General features: G+C 42.4%; 1 protein-coding gene across 2 annotated transcripts in view; it reads right to left on the reverse strand.

Annotated features, from left to right (window-relative positions):
- Window positions 1-2,545: 2,545 nt before the first annotated feature.
- The window catches only part of LOC144768624 (maestro heat-like repeat-containing protein family member 2A), a 70,277-nt gene continuing 47,970 nt past the window's right edge, over window positions 2,546-24,852 (reverse strand). The window contains exons 13-17 of one of the 2 annotated variants that reach the window (XM_078652434.1): window positions 22,229-22,348; window positions 20,854-20,952; window positions 6,414-6,497; window positions 5,683-5,754; window positions 2,938-3,030 (exon numbers count right to left, since the gene is read on the reverse strand). In XM_078652434.1, the coding sequence (XP_078508560.1) occupies window positions 5,689-5,754; window positions 6,414-6,497; window positions 20,854-20,952; window positions 22,229-22,348 (369 nt within the window). In that variant the 3' untranslated portion in view covers window positions 2,938-3,030; window positions 5,683-5,688. Of the gene's footprint in view, window positions 3,031-5,682; window positions 5,755-6,413; window positions 6,498-20,853; window positions 20,953-22,228; window positions 22,349-24,852 lie in introns of both variants that reach the window. The other variant, XM_078652433.1, reaches the window with a different exon arrangement.

Genomic DNA, 24,852 nt, shown 5'->3' on the forward strand with positions numbered 1-24,852 from the left:
ACAGCTACTCATTAACGATAGATTTAACGAGTGAAGATGTCCCTATAATGAATGAGACCTCTTCTTCTGTCAGCAGGATCTCTATTCCCTGTCAAGTAGATAGTAACCACAGGGTGCATTTTCTGTGGAATATTTACTTCATCAGCCACAATTTAGTAACATTCAGGTACTGGTTCTTCTCTCAGGTTTCTTTTGTATCTGTTACACTTAAAAAGCCCTAAGGGATAAGGGGACTTGATTCTGTGGAAGATTTATAAGTACACATGGGTCTTCCAAACACATTAGTATGTCACTCAGATTTGAAATTTGTAGCAACCAGTGAACTGGCCAATATAGGGTACCACTGGTTCATATCACTCCTTTCTAAAGGCACACCTGGCTAGGTTTTGCTAGTTCCCAGAGCTGTAGGAATATGTGTGCGTTACTGCAGGTAAGGGAAAGCACACAGTCATCTCATACCCGTCCCCGAGGACCATACACATTAGAAGGAAGCCCATTTGTGAGCACACCTAACAGAGTAGTTGGAGGAACCATGATGTGCCTACCCCAATTGTGTCTACTCAATTCATTATACAGGCAATAGATCATTAATATAATGGGTTTTTATTAAATCCTATCCTCTAGTATTATCTAAGTATTACAACAGTAATCTCAACAAGACCAGTACTAACAATGTCACAATAAATTTGGGATAAAAGAAGAAAAATACTAAATATTATATTTTGTTAGTGAATTCAAGCCTACCATTGTTGTCAGATCAGTAAAGCTATGTAAAACCACCTGCACTCCTTTTTACCACCCAAGAATGGCCTCTACCTCATCAGATGGGATGTCCTTTGAACAAGTACTGCTCCCAGTTCTCTAGAAAGCCTTTCTCCCTCTCCTTAGGAGAGAAAAGGTTATATTGTACTTTCGCCTGGTTATGGCTGTTTCCTATTTGAACGGCATGAAAACCCATTGTTTGGTGAGTGAGCCTGGCAACCTGTTGTTGGGTGAAGCACTTTCTTTTCAGTTGTATATAGGGCACACTTGACCCAAAGGTATCAGAGCTCCTCACATGAACACCAGTTGCATTACAGAGGGACACATTCATTTTTTAAGGCACAGGGAGATTAAGTGAATAAAAGTAGCACTATCATATTGTTATGACAATTTTCACACAATCAAATCTCCTTAGGCCTTCAAGACTTGTACCCCAATAGTCAGTTAGTAAAGGCCTTTAGTGAGGCACTATACCATATGACATGAGTTTTCATGTATCAAGTAAAGACGAAGTAATGAGGGGCATCATGAGGAAAGAAATCCCTCCAGAGATTGCAGTATTAAGCCTGCCATAAAAAGCACCAAACACTCATCCTGCTTATCTGATCCCATCCCTCCCACTTTTGCTAAACAACAAGCAAATTTTGAGACATACATTTTGAGACACACAGTGGCAGGGGTTTGTTTTATAATTATCTCGTCTCTGACCTGTGACAGAGAAGTCATGTGACCCTGAGGTATATATCTTCCTTCTTAGAATGAGTCAGGAGTAGAAAAAATAATTTGGGGTAAAGATCTCATGCAAGTTAGGGGCTTGTGCACAGATCCACTTTTTTAGTTGAACACCCCAAATTACGATGATCGTTGAGAATAGCCAAAGAAGATTCCTAAATGTGATCAACATGGAATTTATTTTTATAGTGGTTTGTGTAAATGCGGTTTCCTAGATTCTTAATGGCTGGCATAAGCGTTTTCGTAAACAAGGGACAAAGTAGGAGGCCTGGCCAGAGTTTGCGGAGTGACCAAAAAACTCTCCATGGAGTTCCGCAAGCGATGGAGTGAGGTAAGTTGCACTGCTGATTTTTAGCTCAAAAGGGTGCATCATTCTGCCACTTGAGATGTTCTACTCGAGTGGCAGCTTCCTCAATGCAAGTGGCATGTTTCTCAACATGAGCAGTAATGATCTACTGCGACCCCTCGCAATGAGAAATCTCGCCGGGAGATAGTCTAGCATTTGATTTTCCTAGCTCGCTCTTCCTAACTCAATATTGGCGAGCCATGAGAGAGGAAAGAATCTGCTGCACACCTCTATGCTGAGTTTTTAGAAGCTCTGAGGTCCATGCGGAGTGCAGAGTTAGAAAAAGTCCACAAACTCCTCAAGGGTAGCAGAGTTTACCGCCCAGGCCTACAAATTAGTCTAATGAACAGAATTGTTTTTTTCATATTACTTCCCTTGCACAGATCTGAGCCAAGCGAACTAATAGACAAAGACCAGTGGGTCTCTGTGTTTCAAACTTTTGAATGTGATTGAAGAAGCATGTTCCATCCAAATCCTAAATTCTGCATAGAAAAACATTGCTGAGAGTGATTTTTCAAGAGTGACGCATTGTGATGCAACATGCCCCACACCTACTTAGTTTTGAAACTCTGTCTTGAAGGATTATGCCAGTCATGTAACCAAGAATATATGAGAGTCATCATTAAAGACAAGAGTGATTTAATTTTTAAAACATTTAAATTAAATTAAATTACATAAAATAATGTACAATGTTCACATTCCGAGAGTGTGCACAAGACCATTTGCAACACAAACATGTTAAACAGTAAGATTTACATTACAAATAGTAAGCAATTTAAAATTCACCATGGCTGTACAGTGACTATTGAACAACTGCTTAGTATTGCTCGTTATTATGAACTAACATTTCATGGATGATATTGGTGAATGATTTCATGTAGGAGCACCAGACCAGGGGGAAGTAGTGCTTCGTTATCATTCAAAGTGATCCTCAGCCATACTCCTGAGATGCGGTTGTCGTCCTTCGCCAAATCACAAAAGTCAAATCTTCATGTTTCTCTATGGCTGGTGTAGCTTTACTGTTCAATGATTTCTAATGGTTCTCTGGATGTCCTCTGGTGGGATATTGTGTTTCAGCAACGAATGTTTCTGAGAAAGGCAGATGGTTAGGGATCCTCAATACATTTTGTCAGTGGTATCAGTCGCAGTGGTCGAATCAAAGGCCAAAGAAATGGTAAGTAGGTTGAAACCTGAAAGTTGAAAAAGTACAAGGTCAGATAGGTCAAGTAGGCAATTGCCCATCCTCACAGTCCAGCAAGCAATGGAGTCACCAGGAGCTCATAAAATATATTTTGCTCTGTGTTCAACTTTGGCTTGCAAAGAATTTGAATAACGTTCACCAAGGTGACGGGGGAGTCAGCACTGAAGAGATTGTGACTCTTCAAACACGACAAGAGGTAAGGCAGTTTATAAAAATGTGCTGCCATACAATATTGTACTCCAGCAGGTGCCTCTTGTCTTCTCCAGTGTCACACCCTGTTGTTTTGGAATCATACAGATTATTTTTACCAATGTGAAACAGGCCTGATAAATGTCAGTCCTAGGGGTCGATTACGATCTCGGTCGAAACGGAAGCTTTCCGACCGAGATGGTTGGTTTCACTATTGACCCCATAAATACAATTTCAGTTGTCGGAAATGAAACTGGCCAGTCATTCCAGCTGGCTTCCAACAGGCTCAAGGAGCCCGTCGGCCTGTCGGAGTCTGGCCCTTAATTCATATGGATGCATTTTTATACTGTCCATATTATGATTAGGGTTCCCTGATTTCCGCTTTGTCTGATTTTTACAGATAAACACAGACAGAAAACACTGCCTCCCCTGTCTGTATTTATTTTTGAAAGTGGAAAAATACAGATAATTTAGCTTCTTTTGAGTGATTCATCATGCTGAGATTAATCACTTTCAGGTCAGTAGCTGTACATAATGTCAGCAAGGGGAGCTACAAAACTCAATGATATGTCCTTAAATTACTGCATATCTCAACATGTATGTGTGTTGTTACACTATTTCTTTAATGTGAGTTTATTATGTTTATATTTTTTACTGTGTAATGTGCTAAAACCTGACAGGCATTTAAGTATGAGTCCACATTTATCTGTTAAATAAATGCATAAATACACCAGTTATCACCTCATCTATTTAAACAACACAAATTAAATATGGATAAATACCAATAAGCTGGCCAAAAAAGAAATATGGACAAATACAGACGGAAATGTTCAAATAATAAATACTATAAAACCGTGAGACCTAATTATGATGCACGGTTTCCGGGGCAGACTTTCCATGCCGGCTTCCGACATGGAAAGCCTGTTGGAAAGCCTGTTTGGGGGCCTCTAGCAGGGCTCCTTCTGTTGCGGCCTCCGGTTGGGGTCCAAGGGGGCACGTTGATTCCAGCACTGTGTGGCAGGCACCTTGAGGTGCCTGCCACGTTTGCAGGGAGGAACACAGCCTCCCATTTCTCTATGGGAGCTAGTGCTACAGCTGATTTATAGCCACAACACATGCTCCCATAGGGAAATGTAAGTATGTGACCGCACCATGTGTGGTTGCATCATAATTAGGCGGTCGTGACTGCCAACTAGAGGTCAGTCGGTCCATGTTTCCATGACAGTGTTGGGCGGGCTCAAGGGGGCAGATAACGATGCTTACTCATGGGCCCCCCTTTGCATCTGTACCACATTTGCAGAATTATTTTGCTCTTCTGTGCAATCACAAAGCATCCATAGAGGAATTACAGCTAAGCTCTTGGTGGCTCTATTCTCACATGATGAATCTCTGAATTGGTAAAGTAGTTCTCTTCTAAAAGGTTTTACACCCAATTTTCCCCAAAATAGAGGTGTTTCTTTTATGATGATGAGTTCTTTGGACAACCCTACCCCGAAATTTCTCCTCCTCCAGCACCAATGGGATGTGATCGCTCAGTCTCGCTAGTTCCATTGTTGGTTACATATTTCCCTAGGCTCTTGAAAACCTATGTATTTCGTTCCTTTTCAACCCTCATAACTGTAATGTAATTTAAAACAGTAACCAAAGTCCTTATATTATAAGTGGCTCTGGAATTATGAGACTAAGAAGGGCCGATTGTACTCTTGAACGTCTAGTACAAGAATATCGTGACACAGTAATACTGTGGACAAAATATGGAGGGACAAAATATTAAAGGGTAAATGCACAAAGGGACATATACATTTGCCATTCTTTTCTCCAAATAAATAAAGATATATGTATATGTATTTTGGTACACATATGTTGAATTAGGTACAGAAAATCTTTACATACTTACCTTTTGATATTTTGTCTCTTGATTTTTTTATCAATGATATTAGTGTCCCACAATATTGTTATTCATGAGACACATAGGAAGGCCAAATTATGGAACACAGTGCAAATTATGCAGTATAATATAGTACATTCTGTGACAATACTATTTTGCTGTTTTATCAAATATTAATGCTGTTCTCGCAAAATGTTTTGCCTCTCTAGTACCAGTATAACACATGGGTGTTAAATTCAGGTGAGTAGTTAACATTTGCCACAGAGCAACACCATGTGTAATTGTTGATTCTTCTAAACTAGCAAAACATTTATTTGTAAAAAAAACTGTAAACTATGTAGCATAGGGTGGATTGTTTGGCAAGTATAGTAAACCCATTATTGTATGGAAGAAGTGCCTGGAGACCCTCACAGGTGACAAGCAGCTCTCTACAAATCCACCCTACATTTACATTACATTCCAGTGACCCCTATCGATAAGTGATGGTTTGTTGTGTGATCCTTTTAGTCTGATAGTACTCACACTCTCACTCACATTGACAGGAAAAAAGCATCAAACTCTTACCTCACCCTACTTAGAAAGTATGAACTCGCACAACCTGAGAGTGCTTTTCATCATTTTGATCACGTCCTCAAGCTGGTAGATAGAGAGAATGGAAACAAGAAGGCTATTTAGACATGACAAAATGTATAACAGTTGACTTATTTTTCTCAAAAAACTCAAATTGTGGGCATTGCCAGTAAATGGTTGACCCCAAGGAATAGGAGCTTTTTTCTCCATTGAGTAAAGCCAAGGCCAGCCAAATTCTTTGTCTAGTCTAGAAGTGAGGATAGAAAAAGCTAAATTTGCTCCTATTGTGAAAGGGAATTTTTAGCCCATGGATCCTTGCTCGCCCACAAATTGGATCAACCCCAGTGTATTTTGTTTCGCAGAAGAGGTTAGTCTCGTAGTCAGAAGGGTAATTGTTTTAAATAATCTATTTTTCCTTCAGGAGATAAATTCCACCTCTGTACATTTACACTGTGCACTAAAACCAGCTTTGAAGTTAAGAAATCAGCTCTAGCTCTCTAAGGGTACCAGTGGATGAGAGACGGATTGAGTTGCTACACCATTCACTCCTTGTTAATAATGTAAAGAATTCCTTGTGTTTCTAAGAATGGAGGATAGTTTCCATGGGAAGTTATTCGTGTGATATCATGTGGATGTACTTTGTTTGTGAAGATGGTATGGAAGAAACAGAATTTGAGAGAGAAGGCACATGAACATGATGGTATTGTATTTTAAAGAAAACTCACATGTTTCTCCGGTGAAAAGTTGGGGATGTGGAAGTCATCCCTGTATTCTGGTGGTGGTAGTTCTTCAAGCAGATTGTCTGGATCCTGAAAATATAATAAAAAAGATCAGCATTACCAAGACCGTTGTAAACAAATGTAGACTGTCATGAGTCTTGAAGATGAAAGTCATGAAAGGCTGCACACCTCAAGCAAATAAAAAACATATGTACAAGAAACAGCATACTATGTTCACTCCTATTTTGGCATTTCACATCCTTAGCACCTTGTACTATCACCTAAAAGCAGAACATATGTGTGAGTGAAATATTGCTTATGTGAGTAATGGATCAAAGATGCAGTAACAGTGAATAATAGTGATTTGGCAGTGTATACGTGTGCTGCTACCATAAGTGCTCACTCTGCTCATTACCTAAGAAATCTTGTATGGCTCTTTCTAAACAATACAGTTTCTACCTTATCTGATAGATCCCATCCTGGCTCCCAAAGGGCTCGCCTACCATTGACAGATCACTCACCTCCACTACATTGTAAAGAAATCAAGAAAGAAATTATTGGAGGACGTGGCCAAGCAGCCGAAGATGGTAGCCGCATTTTGAGCAAGCTACATGCCAGCTCCTAGAACCTTGCTGAATCCGAACGTTAGGTGACATATTTTCAGTTGCAGGCACCAGTGCAGGGGCCCTATAATCACCCCCTTTGGCCCACCCAAACCTATCCAGGGAGCCCAGGATGAGAGAGCCAATTTCTGCAATCGACGGCCTGGGTGTGCATACGGCCTACCTGTAGATGGGAGGCAAACACCACCTGGAGCTGTAAACCCACAGTGGCAAACCCTCTCTGCATCGACTCCTGGAGCGTGAGAGGGAGAGAAGACAGGCGCGTGGCTGAGGTGTGGCACATTGCTGCTTTCACTTCCAGGTGGTGGCCCGTAACAATGTAACGGGCACCTTAGAGTGGAGGAGATGGACTGGTCACCACACGTGGCTAGGACTGAAACTGCAGCCTGGTTGAGCCAACTATGGGGCAACCTTTTCTTGGATGCAAACATCCATGTGGTGCCCGCTACACTTGTCCCCTTTGGCCAACCTAAGCCCATGTAGGGAGTCGGGGATGAGAGAAACTTATTATGCAAACAACGACCTGCCGGGAGATGGACATGCCGCCAACAGACACAACCTGGAGCTGCAATCTCACTGCAGCGACTTACCTCTACCTCTGCATTGACTCTTGACTCGCAAGGGAGAGGATACAGCCACATGGGAGGGGAGTGGTAGGAACCACCTTTCATTTTAAGCACCCCCATGGGCTTGTGACAGCCCAGCTGATTTGGTGGCCCAGAGTAGAAAAGAGGGGGTGGGCAACATGAGAGAAATTCCCCACAGAATACTTCAGAACCTGCATTATGGATTGTGAGCTATCCTCCTACTTCATTCTGGAAAGGGCGCACAGGGCACTGGCCCTAAGGCCATAGCCAGGGAGACCGCCTAGAGGCATTACCATCAGTATACTGTACCTTACGGACAGACTATATCCTGCGGCAGGCACAACAACATCCATTGCACCAACTCTATGGTTACGCTCTCCCCCGATTATGCAGGTAAAGTGCAGCCCCTTCTTACATCTTTCTTAGAGGTTAAGTGAAAAGTTAGGGCTAAGGACATTCAATATATGCTGATGTACCCTGCCAAACTGAAAGTAATGTATCAGTGGAGAACCATTTTGTTTAAGAGTCCGGAAGAGCTCTGGGACTGAGCGGCGGAGAGGAAATAACTGCCCATATCAACTAAGGAGCCAATGACAATTTGGGAGGCCGAAGGGGATCAACCATCCCACTCTAGGAGGAACTCAGCAGACTGATAGGAGGCCAACTGTGGTCACAACTGGAGGACAGACATAGGGCATCCTCCTCAGAGAGCTCTGGTGATCATGGGGGAGGGGACGCTACCAGTGGATGATGAGATGTTATTCAGTGGTATAGAGTTTGGTCCCTTTCCTTCCTTTCTTCCATGTAGAGCTCCAAGTTTATTCTCATTCGCTGACAAAGAAGAGACACATTGCATCTGTAAAGAGGGGCTGTCTTGGGGCAAATCACTCCCTGCTACACAAGACTATGGTGATTTCTTTATTTTGATAGAGTACTATGTTGTATTGTATGTTGTTCCTATTCAGGTTGCTTCTTTTTGGGGCGACAGATGCTTCCTCTTTAGAAGTGTTGATTAGAGGGTTGTTGGGGGAAAAGTTGGGTACTTTAGGGTTGAGTTAGGTCACAATACTACGTCTCATGCAAGACACATTGCACAGGCCCTAGTCAAACGGGCTCTTTTTAGGCTCTATTTATTTACAGCACTATTAGAAAGTAGACATTGCACTTACTGCTTTTTGTGCGTGACAGCCCGTCTCTAATATACGTCTGGGGTGGGTGACAGCTACACTTTGTGCATTCAAGCAAGACCGCCACAACACATAAAGGATAGATGGATCTGAGTACCCATCTAAATATGTTTGCATTCTGATGGCCTTGCTTGGGCGGGGTGGAAGGGAGGGTCCAACACGTCACTTGAATAGGCAGTCTCCTGTCCTCACTATAAGGACAGATTATCCCTGATGGACAGGACTGAGTTGAAAGGAGAATCTATGCACTTCAGAGGGCTGCTTTGAAGTCACACCCTCACATCAAAGGCACTTTTGGGTATAAGTACTAGGTCTTTGACCCCCACCCCGAAAATCAGACACTTCTAGATCTTGAACTGAATCTATCAGAAGGACTGTTGTGGTGCTCAAATGACTCATTTTAGACTGCAAGCTTGAAAGGCCTGCTTCTATCTTGCATTGCCCTGCTGTCTGCTGTTCTCGGACTCTGCTGAAGGAGAGCTTGACTCTACCTTACCGCCAAGTGATCTCCAGGTGCTTGTGGCTTGCCTCCTGTTGCTTGAGAATCAGGGATATCAAAGTCCTTACCCCTGCTCCTGTGCCTGAACTTACAGGAAGTGGTCCGGTTAGAGGCTACACGCATGTATCGAATGGGTGCCAGGCGTTACAGGCGGTGTGCCATTTTCGCCTCCACCCCCCTCCCGAGACCTATGGGGCGTGGATCTTTTATTTTTCAAACTATACAGGTTCCTCTGATTATGAGGTAATTTTCCCACAACTTGTTGGTTTGTTCATTTTGCACCTTTTTTTACACTGATTTTTAACTTTCACGTCCTCTGGTCAGGGTGGGCCTTAGCGTGCCCATACCGCCGAGGTACACTCCCCATGGTCCTGACGAATGCCCAGTAAATCACACATCAAGGGCAGAAACATGTTGACCCCACTTTAAGTGGAAATAGCCAAACAATTAACTTGGTAGTTTCCTAAACACATTGCTTTTAATATGTCAGATTGGCCACAGAATAAAGTTTTTATGTGAGACACAATCTGGACATTTTTAAACCCTTTTCACATTTACATAATCTTCACAACTAACCAGCTCCGCAGTAATCCTGGCATTGTAGCACACCGGGGAGGCATTCAGCTTCTCCCGGTGGGCACGATAATGAAGCATGTCACCAACCAGGGTGGTGAGTGAGGGCTTCCTATACAAATCTAATAAGACTTGCATACTCATCTTCTCTCCTTTTGTGCTTCTATACATTTATTGATTTACACTCTTTTGTTGTTTGAAGCTTACTGGAAGTGGCCCAGATACTTGCAACATGGAATTTGGCGCATCTCCTGTCTGTGTGTAATAGAACCGGCGATCAACACTGTTGCTGGAGTTTAATTGCCACATCACATTTGAACCAGCACTTTGCCTCTAGAGATTAATGCATCGGACAGCGCATCTCCGCCACTGCAGCTTGGTGAGATCGAGGCATCCCCTCGACTGTGTGGCAGAATCTGGTGAGGCACATCACTCAACACCTCTCGACTCAAGCACCCATCTTCCGAACTGTCACATCGCCATCACTACGTGGAACAGATCGACTCATCTCACTGTTTGTGACCAGGAAAGGTAATTTGATCACTTGGTCCTGCATGGGACCTGTAGCTGGCCTGCCCTTCCACGCGGTCAGCCTGAACGTTGACTTTGACCCGGTCCAGCACGATGTAAAGTAACTTTTTTAATGCTACTTGCTTCTAAGCGTTTCACTGCATGTATTCCTTTAACATTTAATATCTCAACTTCTATACATTGGATTTTTGTCATTTTGGTCTTGTTTTGTTTATAATAGTGTTAGTATTTCTAAACGTGTATGCAGTCTTTTTGTGGGGTATTCTTTCTGTTGCTGTGTGTTTGTGTGTTGCACAAACACTTTACACATTGCCTCTTTATATAAGCCTCACTGCTCTGTGCCAAGCTACCAGAGGGTGAACACAGGTTATCTTTTAGTGTGGATCTAGCTTACCCTGACTAGGATTACTGCTTCTGCTTGGACAGGCTACATTCTTTTGCCAACCAGAAACCCAATTTCTAACACATGAGACCCATAGGAAAGCTGGGACAGGAATATGACCCCGTTGACACGCAAAATTAAGGGAAATATGGTGAGATAGATCTCCCCCCGATCATAATGGAGTATAGAGCCAGTCAAGTCAAGAATAACTTTATTTCAACTCAGAGAACCATGAAAAGATTTACAAATTAATATGATTAAAATACAATACATACACAATTCATCATAAAAAGGTAAAATCTATGTACAGATTTTACTCCTAAGGCTATCTGATCGCAATGGAGTCTCTTATGTAATTAGCTACTGCAATACAGATTTCAGCCGTAGCCAAAGACGGTAAGAAGTTAAAACCATCAATACGAGCAAGAGTGAGTATTTCTTAGTAATGGCAGCAGAAATCTAGTTCTCTCTGATTTATACAATGTGCAAAATAATACAAAGTCCATAGTTCTTTAAACTGAGACGTTATCACATGGGCAGAGCATAACCTTGTTTGATCACCCTCCTTGGCGAGGAAATGCCGGCAACAAAGTGCACAGTGCATAAACAGAACCTGGTTAGATAAAATCAGAACTGGAACTTATTAGAAATAAATAGATAACATTGTGCAGGGGCAGGAACCAAACAGGGGACTCCAATATTGTCATGTTGGTAACTAATAAGCCTATTGCCCCTGGAACAGTATGCCTCCTTGAAAACTCCTTTGACATTTAGAGGAATTCCTTCAGGGTTTTCAATAAAGTATTCCAGACCAATCTCATGGTAAATCCTCTCTAAATATTAAAACCATGGAACCTTTAAAACATTGTCTGATTTTTGGGAATCTTTAATAACATCACATGAAAGTATTAAATCCTCAGAGGTCCCTATCTTGGCCTATAGAAGAAAAGGGGCACTGCCTATACGGTCTTCCATAAATTCTAGTTAAGTTCTGTATGGCAAAAGAGGTAGGAACACTTTTTGGGAGCATCAGTAATCTTTTCATGAATTTATTTTCGATTCCTACAAACTGTTGGTTTTTAGCGTAACCCCAAACCCCAGCTCCATACCTGGCAATAGAGAGACATTTGGCTATAAAGGGTAATTAGTTCCTCCACAGGCTTGTGCCCCAATGTATGGTTTAAATCTTTTATTAATTTTCAAACAGGAAAAAGGACAAGACCCCCAGCTCCCTAGGGACAATGCAATAAAGACAAAAAGTTGTCCCCAATTTAGAAGCAAAACGGAATAGTGCATCCATCACCCTACTTGTCTGCTGTGCCCTTATGATTAAAAGAGGTTCCCATCTCAACAGTTTGCTAAAAAGATTGCCCAAGTATGAGAAGTTACTTACCTTTTCTGTGTAATGTGCTAAAACCTGACAGGCATCTAAGTATGTGTTTTTTCCCCTTTACTGCCATATCTTACTATGACTGTTGTACCGGAGTGACGACTGGGGAGTAGGGTTACTAACGCTTTTTCCACACCCATACCTTCCAACATAGCCCATAATTTATCTCGGTTGACAGTGTCAAAAGCACCAGATAGGTCCATGAAGGCCAGATGGATAGAACTCTTCAAGGACCTTCTGTGCTTATTAATGATTAAAGATGAATTAAGATATTGTTCAGTTGTACCCCGCCCTCTCCTAAAACCATATTGAGTATTGGACAGAATCCAATTTTCTGTTGCCCAATCTTTCAAGCGTGCAAGGAGGACTCTGCCCAAAACCTTATCTGTGGCATCTATCAACTAAATGGGCCTTTGGCATGCCAGGTCACGTTTTGCACCTTTCTTTAAAGATTGAGACTACTGTTGCTTCCTTCCATGATGAGGTTGTATAGCCCTCTTCAAAATGGTGGCATTGCCACAGCTGTTGCATGTTTTGCCACACTACCTCCAGAAAATCCTTACCCTTTGGTTTACAACCCTACAGTTCAACATCAATAGCTACAAGTAGGGAGGACCGGTGCCATGAATCTCTCATAAGGAGTGCATTCAATCCTTTGTGATGGCGGACTAGGGGCAGTAGACATCAGACTATAATACTGGGCAGCTCAGCTCAGCTGCTGGCGGTTAATGACTGGATCTTTGGGGACCGGGGGACCCAGCCACGAAACTTAAGCAGACTCCCTTTACCGGGTAAGCACCAGAGTTTTGGCTGTATGGGGAGTTTCTCCTGCCCACTATTCCAGCCATTTTAGCCGTTACAGCCATTCCATTGATTAACTGGAGGTTGCCTACTAGGAAGAAGCTGTTGTGCATGGGTACATGCCCAACGGAAATGGTAGGGCTGCTGGGCCCTGAGATAAGTTTGGGATCTGTAAATAGGGAGACATCTGGCAGACATACCATATGATGTTCTACGACCAACTTGAAGCTAAAGAGGATTTACAGAGATCCCAGTTGTTTATTCACCTACTGTGCGGACATGCACTGGTTAGGCACACAGGCCACATAACAGCGCTCACAATAGTACAGTCCATTAGAAATCTGACTCATGATGTTAGCTATTGGTAGGAAAGGCAGATCTTGCTTATACAGAATTCTGGTGCTAAATGTCCCAGACCGGCTAAACAAATTGCAGGAAAGATATGAGTCAGACCTGCAGCCCTTGGATGATGACAAATGGATTAAGGTAAACAATGGCAGCCGAAAATGGGTAATATTGCCTCACCTGAGATTAGACCAGGTTAAAGAATATATTAAACCCCTGAGAGGCTGTGAAGGATGGGGAGGGACAGCTGCCCCGAATATTTTCGTTATGGACAGACCAGAAGCTCCTTCATGCATGTGGTATGGAAATGCCAGGTGATTTAGGTGTACTGGATCCTGCAATACCATAACCTACAAAGAGTATGCCGACTTCTGATAGAACACAATCCCGCGTTGGCTATCATGGAAGTATTTCTGGGATGGGATGGGTAAGGGGACAAAAACTGATGATTGGGACCAGTTGTGTTTTTGCTAAACGTCACAAAGCGGGCCATTGGAGAGGCAGGCCCCCCACAATCTCAAAGTAGCCAAGAGGGATGGTATAACTGCTCTTTAGCTGCAGAAGCAGTGTACAGATCCAGAGGGTAACCACAAAAGTATGATAGAATCTGGGGACAGTGGAAAGTACAGCCCAAAACACCCAGAGCTGGCCACCCATAGGAAGTTCTTGGTGGAAAGTGCACAGTTGTCCATGGCACATATCCATCTATAGTGAACCGGATTGGTAACAGCAGACTTAACTGACATCTACTTCATGGTATTCCAGAACTAAATGGGATGTTGTGCAAGGGGGGCATGGGATGGAGTGCTATGCAGTGATACAGTAGTGTGATCTTAAATGTGTTGAAAACTCAATAAAAAGAATTTTCAAAAAATAAAGAAATTACTATCCAGCTACAGGAAAACTCAACAAGAATTTCCTCTTGCGCAATAACTGCTCTTGAACCAGTGTGAAATTGCAGCAATGAAACTCAACCAATCTGTTCACTTCGATGTCAAAGCTGACCCTGCAGTTTTGCCAGCTGGACTTTTCCCCAACTTTTAATATTATTGACTGAAGTCCTACAACCTATTATGGGATTTTCAGGCTGTCAGAAATCCCTCAATACGGTGAGCTGTATGGCTACCAGGTCAGTGGAGTACATGCTTCCACTGCCCTGCCCAAATGGAGTTCATTATTTGATGGGCTGGCCCATCTATCAACACTCCAATATTTCTGAAGTTCAGATTATAGAAATATCTATGCATACATACATGCAATACCAGTGTAAAGTGTTAGAGTAACTAGCTAGAGCTGGGACTGTTGTTGTGACTGACATATTCTCAGACACCTTTCTTCCCCCTTTTTTAGGTGCTGGTGCATTTCTCTAAACTATTCATCTAATCTGAGCCTTTCATTGTCTTGCTTTTGTTAGCCACTGATCAACTTAATCACCATTGTCATACCCCCAGCCAATGAGCAGAGACCTTCACATATATTAGCTTGCATGATTTTACAATAGGTCTCGAATTTGCACGGGTTAGAGCTATAGACGTAAATGACAATGTCTTTTACTTATGTTTTTTGGTTTGGAGTGTAGTGGATATATGTGGTGTCCAGTGGAATTATGTTGGTTGTATTCAAGTTGTTAGTTTTGAAATTGTGTGGGGTGGAAGTGTGTGGTGTATTTGTGTAGTGGAATTGCGGTGCATTGTGAATAGATAGAGGTGAGAGCTGCACAAAATAGATAGAAATGGATGATAGAGAGGGATAGGTAGTTTGTGCAGGAAATGATGATTGAATTTGAGATAGAAGAGCAGAAAGAGTATGTGAGAAAGAAGGGGAGAGCAGGCCACAGATGCATAAACGGGAGCACATGTGTATGCGGAAAACACCTGAAGAATAAGAGGAGAGTGTGGGTTTGAGGGACAGAAATTTGAGATAGAGGAGCAGAAAGTGTATGTGAGAAAGAAGGGGAGAGGAGGCCATAGATGCATAAAGTGGGGGCACATATGTATGCAGGAAAGTAAAACAGTTAAAGAATAAGAGGAGAGTGTGGGTTTGAGGGACAGAAATGTGTGAAAAGGCATGGTATGGAAACTGCGCTTGAGAACTCAAGTGAACCATATGAGAGAGGCAGGAAGAGTGCATGAGAGAGTGAGAGAGAGCAGTGAGAGAGAGTAAGAGAGAGAGAGATATAGGTACAAGTGGAAGGGGCACCAATAATAGGGGGGAGGCGAGAGGTGGACCAGTGAAGAGCGTGTGGAGGTATAGGAAGGTAGCGGATGTGAGCAGGCAGTATAGAGAGGAGACAGGGAGCGTGAGGGAGGGAGAGATCACCGGTATTGTAAGATGAGAGGGGGTACTGGGAGTCTGAGGGAGAGATGAGAGAGGCAGTGGGTGTGTAGGGAAGTGATGACAGGGTTGATGATAGTGCAAGGGAGTGAGTGATGTGTTAGATTGGAATTGTTTGTTGTGGAATCGTATGGCATGGTGTGAAGCTGTGTAGAGGAAATATGTGGCATTGCGTGCTCTGGAATATGTGGATATAACTGAAGAGTGATGATGGTGGCAGCAAATGGGAAGCCCATGGGCAGGCTAAAGCCCATCCAGTAGATGCAGCATGTCTCGGTTTGAGACAGCCCATATGCTCCGTCTAGAGCTGAGGCCTAAAAAACATGACTTTATCCAGCTGCGTGGTTTACCATCAGAGAGATACCAAATAGTGCTGCAATGCTTTGCCTGTACAAGGGCATATGTGTTCTCTTCCGTGTTCTCAGAGTGAGACAGAGAGCAAGATTGAATGAGCAAGCAGACATTGTAGTTTATGAATTGGTGGTAGCAGCATTCCCGACAAACAAAATGGCTGTGTGTGTTTTGACCACGGTGTGGGGGCAGTTGACTGATTTGTAGATGCAGAAAATATGGGTGTCACTAAATGTTCAATATGTCATCCTGCCCTTGGAAGAATGCTCACGAAGGTAATCCTAGAAAAATCACATGTACATGCAATTACGGTATAATCAATATAATAACAGAAACATATGTAACAGGATTCATTGGATCAGATAATGAGTGTAAAATGACTATGACAGTTACCAAAATGTTTATTGTGTAGTACCTTACAGTTTGCCACTCATTTCCATACACATACTAACCGTTTGACCTACATTTACTTTCTGAGAAAAATAGGCAATGCTCATGTTTTATTGACCAGGCAGTGCACGGAGTGGGAGGCCACTTCAGTGCGGGCCACACTTTGCAGGAAAAGGCCCTACCTGCAGAGCCCAGGTGGGCGGTGGAAATGGACAATTAAATGCTCACACTTTCAATTCCACTGCAGTGTGAGGGGTGCAAGGCCACAGGAGTTAGAATCATAGAATAATGAACAAGACTAGCCTCAAAAAATTTGAAACAAAGAGTCCAGCAATTTGAGACAGCCCCGGCTGCCAGGGCGTGTTATACAAATTTCCAACATGATACGACTAATGCTGAATTACCATAAACATAAAAGTCTACCACAGTTGGCAGCTCATCATGCTCAGAAAGAAAAAAAATTAAATGTAGCAAGTTACTGTTTGTAGCATGCTTCATTAAATAAACCCTGGCCTACGACGAAAGACCTATGCAGGGCTTCAAGTGGTATGAAAAAACTGGTGGGTCCCTCAAAGGGGCGTGGCAAGAAGATTACGGATGTGGCTTAAAACATGTAAGCAAAAAATATGTGCTTCTGTATAGTGTGCCTCCCCACTAGTATTTTGGAGCGGCTGTCATTGCACCCAGATATATAATACAGCAAGTTACATGGCTGATACAACAAGCCCAGGTTGTCAGCTTTGTCAATGGTGTGTATTTCCATTGGCTATATCTGAGGGTGAACATTTACATGCCCTTTTCAAATAATTTGTTTCCTTTTAAGTCTTTTCTCTCTCAATGGGGGCTGGTTATCAAAGGGAGGATTTGAAAAGGTTAGTTTAAATAGGCCATCTTCTGTTTTTGCTGAGTTTAACGCAGGATATTCAAGTAAAGCCCTTGCCTTTCTCTCATAACTTTTTTTCCTGCACAACTTATTTTTAACATCCTTGGTGTTTAACAAAATATATGCTTCAATACCTCGATTACACACTCAAAGCATTTCTTCCTGCAGAACAGTTGTCATGTAAAAATATATGGTTTACATGTAAAGCCCTTTAGTGCCCTAGGGCCAAGTTTACACTATATAAACTGCCAGAAAAAAAAGAAAGAAAAAAGCATAACGTGACCTTGGTGTGGCCTGGCAAGTCATATGTCCTTTTGTGCAACAACAACATGTAAGCATAATCGTTGCCTTAATTGCAGAAGTATACAAGCACATGAAGGGCAGAAACCTTCCCTAGTAGAGGACAATGACAGTTATTGTCATTTGTAGTGAACACTGTAATAATGTACTCTGCATTATATTGCTGTTCTGCAGAGTATGTTGCAATGGTAAAAGACCCATGCTTCCCTGTAGCAAGGAACATCCCCTAAGCAGCGGGATCAGAGCAGACATTCCAGCAAAAAAGAGGAATCAGACAAAACAGAGGTTTCTGCCTGGAGGGTGCGGGCAAAAATGGAGACCCCGCTAAGGACACGTCCCGGCACTTGCTTTTTAGAACTGCTGGCGCACCAGCAATACCCAGCCCACTTAAAGCCCTCGGCCTATGTGATATCTATTTGTGCCTGGGTTGTTAAAAACATTATCTGCAAGACGTGCGGCAATGCTATGAAACTACAAAAATGCAGTTACATGAGCTATAAATGAAAACATACATTATTATTATTACGGTGTTCAGGCTGTTAAACATGAACATGTGCGCAGAGTCAGAAGGAGGAGAGCAGAAATAAAGTATACGAGTAAACTGAATGTTTCTGCTGGGTGAGAACGAAACCTGCAGAGAAGACTGCAGTCCTATGCAGCGTGTACCCCATGTTTTCACATCTTGCTTGGTCCCATCTATGATCTTACTGCCAGGTCCTATAGGCAGGCTTGCTTCCAATGTGATCTGACTGAGCGCTCCTATTTGATTTTCACAACTTAGAAGCGGTGTTTTAGCCAACACAGCATTGGGCATTGTCAGAATTAAGCTCTCACTACAGAAAAACAGCTTTTTAGACGACAGGCATTGTGCTGTTTAAATTCCAATTTCTTTGCGATACCCCTTAGATCAATGAAGCAGCTGCCATAAAGGGGTACCTGCTGAACAACGGAAACACGACAAACGGAAAACAAACCTGAGCCAATAATGTGTTAAGATAAAAGCACAAGATAACAATAAAAAAACAAGTATTTCCAAGATCAACGAGAGAGTGCGCCTGTAACCACCGCGCACTGTAGTTCTAACCAATGGAAAAAGTATTCCCAAAATGAGTGCCTAAAATGGCCACTGTGTTAACAGATAAGTAATTGGCTGGTGCTTTCATGGGGGGTTCAATACAGGAAGAGGCATGATGTATTCATGCCACGGACGAATGGAGTGACGATTGGGGCAGCTAAAGGGAAGCCTATGGGCAGGCTGGTTAGAGCAGCGCGCACGCGCTGTCTAGAGCAGAGACCTATGAAGTAACCACTTTTGTAAGTTAAGAGCTTTGCCAGAAAGCGGATCTTTAACCTGGCGGAAAAAGTAATTTCATCCATCTAGTGACGACTTCATGCAGCTTCTGGGCACTGCTAAACTTCAAACGAAAACCTAAATTTCAGATATCGATCCATCAGACTTAATATCATTTATAAACTTATACAGCTTATTTTTATTTCATTTAAAGGGTGCAGCTCATAGGTTTCATGCCTTAACAAACACATATTTTGTCATAGCTATTGGCGCATTTATTGGAGTGCAGCTTCCACTTGCACTGGTAGGCAATGTACTGTGAAATAAGTGAGGGATGTGTAATGGCTGTTGGTTATGATAAAGTTTAAACACAATTCTTTTTCTGTGCTATACAATTGTGGTGGCACAGGCAACATAAATTATTCACTCAAAGTTGAATTATGGTGTCAAAGAACTTTTGGGCAGCACTACCTCGTGTACCTGTCTGCTCAAAAGACACTTGTCCCCTGCCAGTGGTATTTAGGTTAAAATTTAGAAATTAAATATAGAGGAAAAAAATACAAAAAGAAAAGTGAGAAACTGATATTTCAAATTTTAATGCTGTATAAGTATCTGAAAATAATGTTGTAGGATTTTATTCTTGTTGTAAGGTACACAAATCCAAAATCCTATGTCTAACCATAATGCTATCACTATCACTTGCCCATTACTATTATGTACTATAACCGAAACCCAAACCCCCTAACACTAGGAGGATAATATACCCACCACTTTTCACAGACCTGAACCTAGTTCATTCCAGCAAAGTATGCTGAACAAAATTCTTTACCCTAACCCTGTATCATGCCCATACTTCATCTCTAGCCATAAAGTTATCCCTAAGACTAACATTAATCAAGAACTGTTCCGTAACTGGCACAATATACGCAACCTGAAGTCAATATCTATCCTTTATGCTTACAATAACTCTACACCTAGCTTTAATGTGTACCATTACCCTTACCCTAACTCTTATTCACACACACACACACACACACACACACACACAACCTCAAAGGCGGCAGGAACGCCACGAAGAAAATGCCCTGCAAAACCAATGATCCAGTGAATATTGCCTTACCCGGCTGCCTAAATCAACCCTGGCCTCAGTGTCACCCAGCCCCCAAATACAATGATCCTCCCTGGCCTTGTCCTAGGCATAGAGGATATGTGTGGTTCTCTGCCCCTACAACGCAATCACACTGCCTTACCCATGTGTCAGGGTGGGTTGTTCACATTGGCCTCATGAAGGCCCATCCTCAGACAGGAGAGGTAGTCCTTTAACACAACACACCAGTGCTGGTGCCGGTTGCCTCCTGGCCCGGGCCAGTCACCATTTCAGTAGGAGTTTAGAGCACAGTAAGCTGTGTGCTATAGAATATGGACTCAGCCGCATACCTTTCCTTAATGTAACTGTATTCTGTAGATACAGAGCCCAGCCTTTACACAGGCCTGTTGTTTGATATCGAGTACCACTCCCCCCTTGAGTCCAGGGCCTGGCCTTAGACCTGGTCTTGTATTGAACACCCACATTCCTAAATGTAAGTTGTCTTGGAGGGTGGCATTTCCGTTGGTGCTCTATTACTTCTGAAGTCATGAGTAAATCAAAGGAGAAAGTAAAGGTTGAATGACTTGTTTTGATGGTAAATTTAAGAAAGTGTTGCATTTGGTATCATAAGCCCCTTCAAAATAAATTTTCTAAACAAATTTCTAAATTTCTTCAACAAATGTTATATACACATGAGGAATGGAAGCTGCACTGGCCATTTATTTGATACAGTTTTGTTTTCGGAATTGTAGACTGCCTACGTCTTTAGACATATTGTAGCTTTTCTTTCTCGTAAACTTTTATCTAATTGTAAAATACATTAAATAAATGTGAACCACCACTGCTGAGGAAAGTTTGAAATATGAGACAGAAAGAGATGCATGGTTCTTACCAGCTCAATATCAGAAAGACAACCCTTGTACGCTTCAAGTACCTGCCGGCATGCGAAAGGATGAACCTTGGCACATGTTTGGAAACCAATTACTATGCCCTGCAAATAGGGAAAGACAACTCACAGCCTCAGGGAGACAATAGACATTAACCAAACACAGACATTTAGTACAAGAGATTTCATATTTGAAAGAAAGGATAAAGCTGGTTCTTGATTTCACATTCAGTGTTTACAGCTGGTATTGGTGAATGATTGTCACCTAGTAAAGCAAGGGAAATGGCCACTACAACGCGGCCGTTTCCATGAATGCATTAACCACGCATGCATTACAACGCATGCGTGGTTAACACGAAAGCCTTTACCATGCATACCTTTACTAAGAGGTAAGTAGTAAAGGCATATGTGGTAAAGGTTCAAAATAAAAAAGGGGGGCTTGGGGGGTCTACCCCGCAAACAAAAACCTCACCTGAAATCACGTAAGAAAGTGCAGGAAATCAGCGTCGTTTAAGAGGAAACGGAAAGAAACTTCCGCTTCCTCTTAACGACGTACAACGTCAACACGCAAGAATTAGAGGAAAGGGTTATGCGTTGAAAAACCATTCCGTTGTAACGCATGAGTGGTAAAGGCATGCGTTGCAACGGAATGCGTTGTAAGAACATACAACCGTAAAGCAAATATATTCAGTGGCCTCAAAGCATGATTTAAGGATACCTTTATACAGCTATGCTGGAGGGCCTTTACCATGCTACTTAAAAAGCATCTTTGGACAATAAGATGAGAGTTTCGTCACTATTTGTTTTCTGTCACTTAGTGCGATTTCTTTAGAAGCGGTGCTTATCCTTTTTTCCTCATGTCTACTGTTGTCTATTTTGAAGGCCTTTCTGAGAGAGTCATTTCAAAGCCTTCACATAGCTTTATGTCTTTCACCACTTTATCTGCAACATTGATTAAACTTGATTTATCTTGTTCAAACACTGGCTTCTATCAAGAGAGATCACCTAAAGAGGCTCCTAACTATCCCTGATGAAATGCATTATTAGTCACCTGAAAAAAGGAGCTCTACATTTAGTTTCTGCTAACTTAGTCCTCATCTACTCTGTAGAGGGGTTTCACTCTACTATAATTTGGCTATGCACGGAGTACAAAATCACACTTTTGGGTGAGAGGAAGTACTGAGTGAGGAATGTTTCACCGGTCATCAATAATTTACCATGAAGCTCTATGAATGAAGTTACAAACCTACACAATGTACATCCAGATGCTCCACAGCCCATATGACTACCTTCTCAACTTGTTTTTGTTGTGGTCGTACAGGGTGAAATACCCTAGGGAAATAAATCTATGATAATTGTAAGAAATGCACTTGATACTTACTGCATGGTAAGGCGTAGCGATGAACCTAGTAGATTTGAACATGCTTCGAAGAAAGGGTAAAATCAGTGCAGTATCATCACAGCTGGCCATGCACTTACCAAGGCACTGGAAAATAAAACCCTAATATGGGAGTGAATTAAAGACAGTCTGAGTTAAGAATAAACAGCATCTCCTGCTCACTCTATGAAAGTCTTACTTATATTGGAGTATTCATCTTTGATTCACTCTACACACATATTTGTCTCCCACTTTCAAATAGCACTCAATAAGTTGAGTGAAATGTTTGTTATCTTATGTATAGTATAGTTATATTTTCTGGACATTGTAGAGATTTGTATATGGCCTTAATATGACTCAAAACAAGGAAGTGAGGGGTAATGTGAGCCAATGAAGGTCCAGTACCAAGGCTCTGAAAGTGCTAATGCAGAAACCAGTGGAAATACTGCTCCTTTCAGAAAGCAAAGTAGAAAGAAAGGCGGACAAAAAAGGGGAATCCTAAGGATTTTTTCTTGGTGCCTTCACAAATCCATGAGCATGTAAAGTCTCATCATCAAGGGTGTTCTTCATAGGGCTGGCAATGCAATGCCCTATGGGCCCCACGAAGGGTCGCTTTAGCAGAGATCTTTTTATTTTTGCCATCTGATGAAAGTGCCAGTGTGAGGGCGTTTTGAATGTGTGAGGTTGAGTGAATGTGTATAGTGAAATGAAGAGAGACTAAAAAGAGGTATTCAACTGGACTTTAAACTGATGGTTTCCTTGGCAGGTTTAAAAAAAACATAATTTGGTACGGGCGACTACAGGGAGGTAATGTATCCAAGTAGCCTAAATCTGTGAATGTGGTCAGGTCAACGTGTTTCTTGCCTGTTGACCCAAAAAGTATCTGTACCACTTCTTCAGGACCTAAAAAAGGGAGAGCTAACCCTACCCCACATCTAAGATGTGATATAAAGTGTAGGTAATCCCCTAAAAAAAATACCTTTGTTCAAAAAGTTTAAAATTGATCGTCCAACTTAGAAAAAAAAAGACAAATTGAAGAAAACACACAGTAAACAAATGTTTTGCATGTATGGCCCAATGTGTCTCCAGGATCGCTTATCCGGGACACTGTATGTGCATGCTATTGTTATGGCTGATTAGTCGCACCAATGTGAAGGAAGTAAAAAACACACTAGTACATGCAATATAACAGAACAGGCAAGTGGACATACAGGCAACAGATAACATAAAACCAATCTGTGTTGCTGTTACACAGTGTATCACAAGTTGTCCTCAGGAGTGAGTGAAGGGTCTTACCCTTTGGATCAGTGACCCATAGGTCAAAAGCAGAGTGTAGCACTCAGCTGCTAACTGTGGAAAGAACAATGATAGTCAACATAAAGAAACAGCAAGTTCAAGGGGACCCAAATTGCCTTGGGGTGAGAAAAAAAAGAAAAACAGAGTTTTCAAGAGATGCAACCATACTCATGTGGTTTCTGTGCAGAGAGCACTGGAGACCTACCATCCTCTGTTCATCTGGATTGAGACTGAGCAGGGGAGAAGACCCGTCTTTTAAGGTGCAGGTAATTGTAGTGATTGTCCTTGGATGGGGTTCATGCGACTGTGGGAAGGAGTGATGACGCACTGGGCCCCTTGAGATTCCAGAGCCATGATTCGCTTTTAAGTGTACCCAGACACTGAAGGACCTCCTGGTAAACACCAGACCTCATATTCAACAGTCCCACATGCAGAACACCTTGTGGGCCTTACCACCTGTTACAGGGCACTATCCCTGTGGGTCCTACGGGGTATGCCCACTGACTAAACATTCCTAAGAGGTCAGGTTGGGTCCCCAATTTGCCTGGAAACAAAAAAGTCACAGTAACTGCAGTACAAAAAACTGTGTTTACCTGATCACCTGCCTTTGTGGCCTTTATTACGCGGGAATGACCACGAGCGCTATCGAACCAAGAATAATGGAGCACTGGAGCAACATATGCTGCAGACACAGCACTACAAAAATGTGCCATCACTTTTCCAACTCCAACCACTCTCCAGATGACCTCCGGCAGATCATTTGGGCAGCTATTAATTCATGGAGCCCTTTAAACCTTTTCAGAATGGAGCAAGGGTGGATTTTATGCCTCTCCACCAACAGCAAAGGTTTGAAAGATGAAATCCTCTAGTGCGAGGTGTAATTCAGTCCCCTGTGAAATCAGATACTCTCTTACTATGGCTGGATTGACATTTTCTTCATACATGGGAACTGATATACCATATCACCATTGACACCATGTCACATATGGAATGCCCGGCTATGGAGTCCCAGACACCACACTAAGCAGTGCTTATGATAAGCATTTTGCGACTTGGCATTGGTCTCTTCTTCAGTAACACAAATGATTCTGTTGATACCAATGAGGTGGTACCCTCCAATAAGAAACCATGTAACTGTCTTAGTCTACTGTTTGAGATGAACAAGTTACTTACCTTCGGTAACGCTTTTTCTGGTGGATACAGTATCTGCCTGTGGATTCCTCACCTTGTGAATATCCCCCTGAGTCAGCAACGTTCGGAAAATTCTTTGTAGCTCGCCGGCGTGGACGACGTCACAGGAACGCACGACATAGCGCACGGCTGCGCTGACG

The sequence above is a fragment of the Lissotriton helveticus genome, chromosome 7, assembly GCF_964261635.1.
Source record: "Lissotriton helveticus chromosome 7, aLisHel1.1, whole genome shotgun sequence".
Lineage (NCBI taxonomy): Eukaryota > Metazoa > Chordata > Amphibia > Caudata > Salamandridae > Lissotriton > Lissotriton helveticus.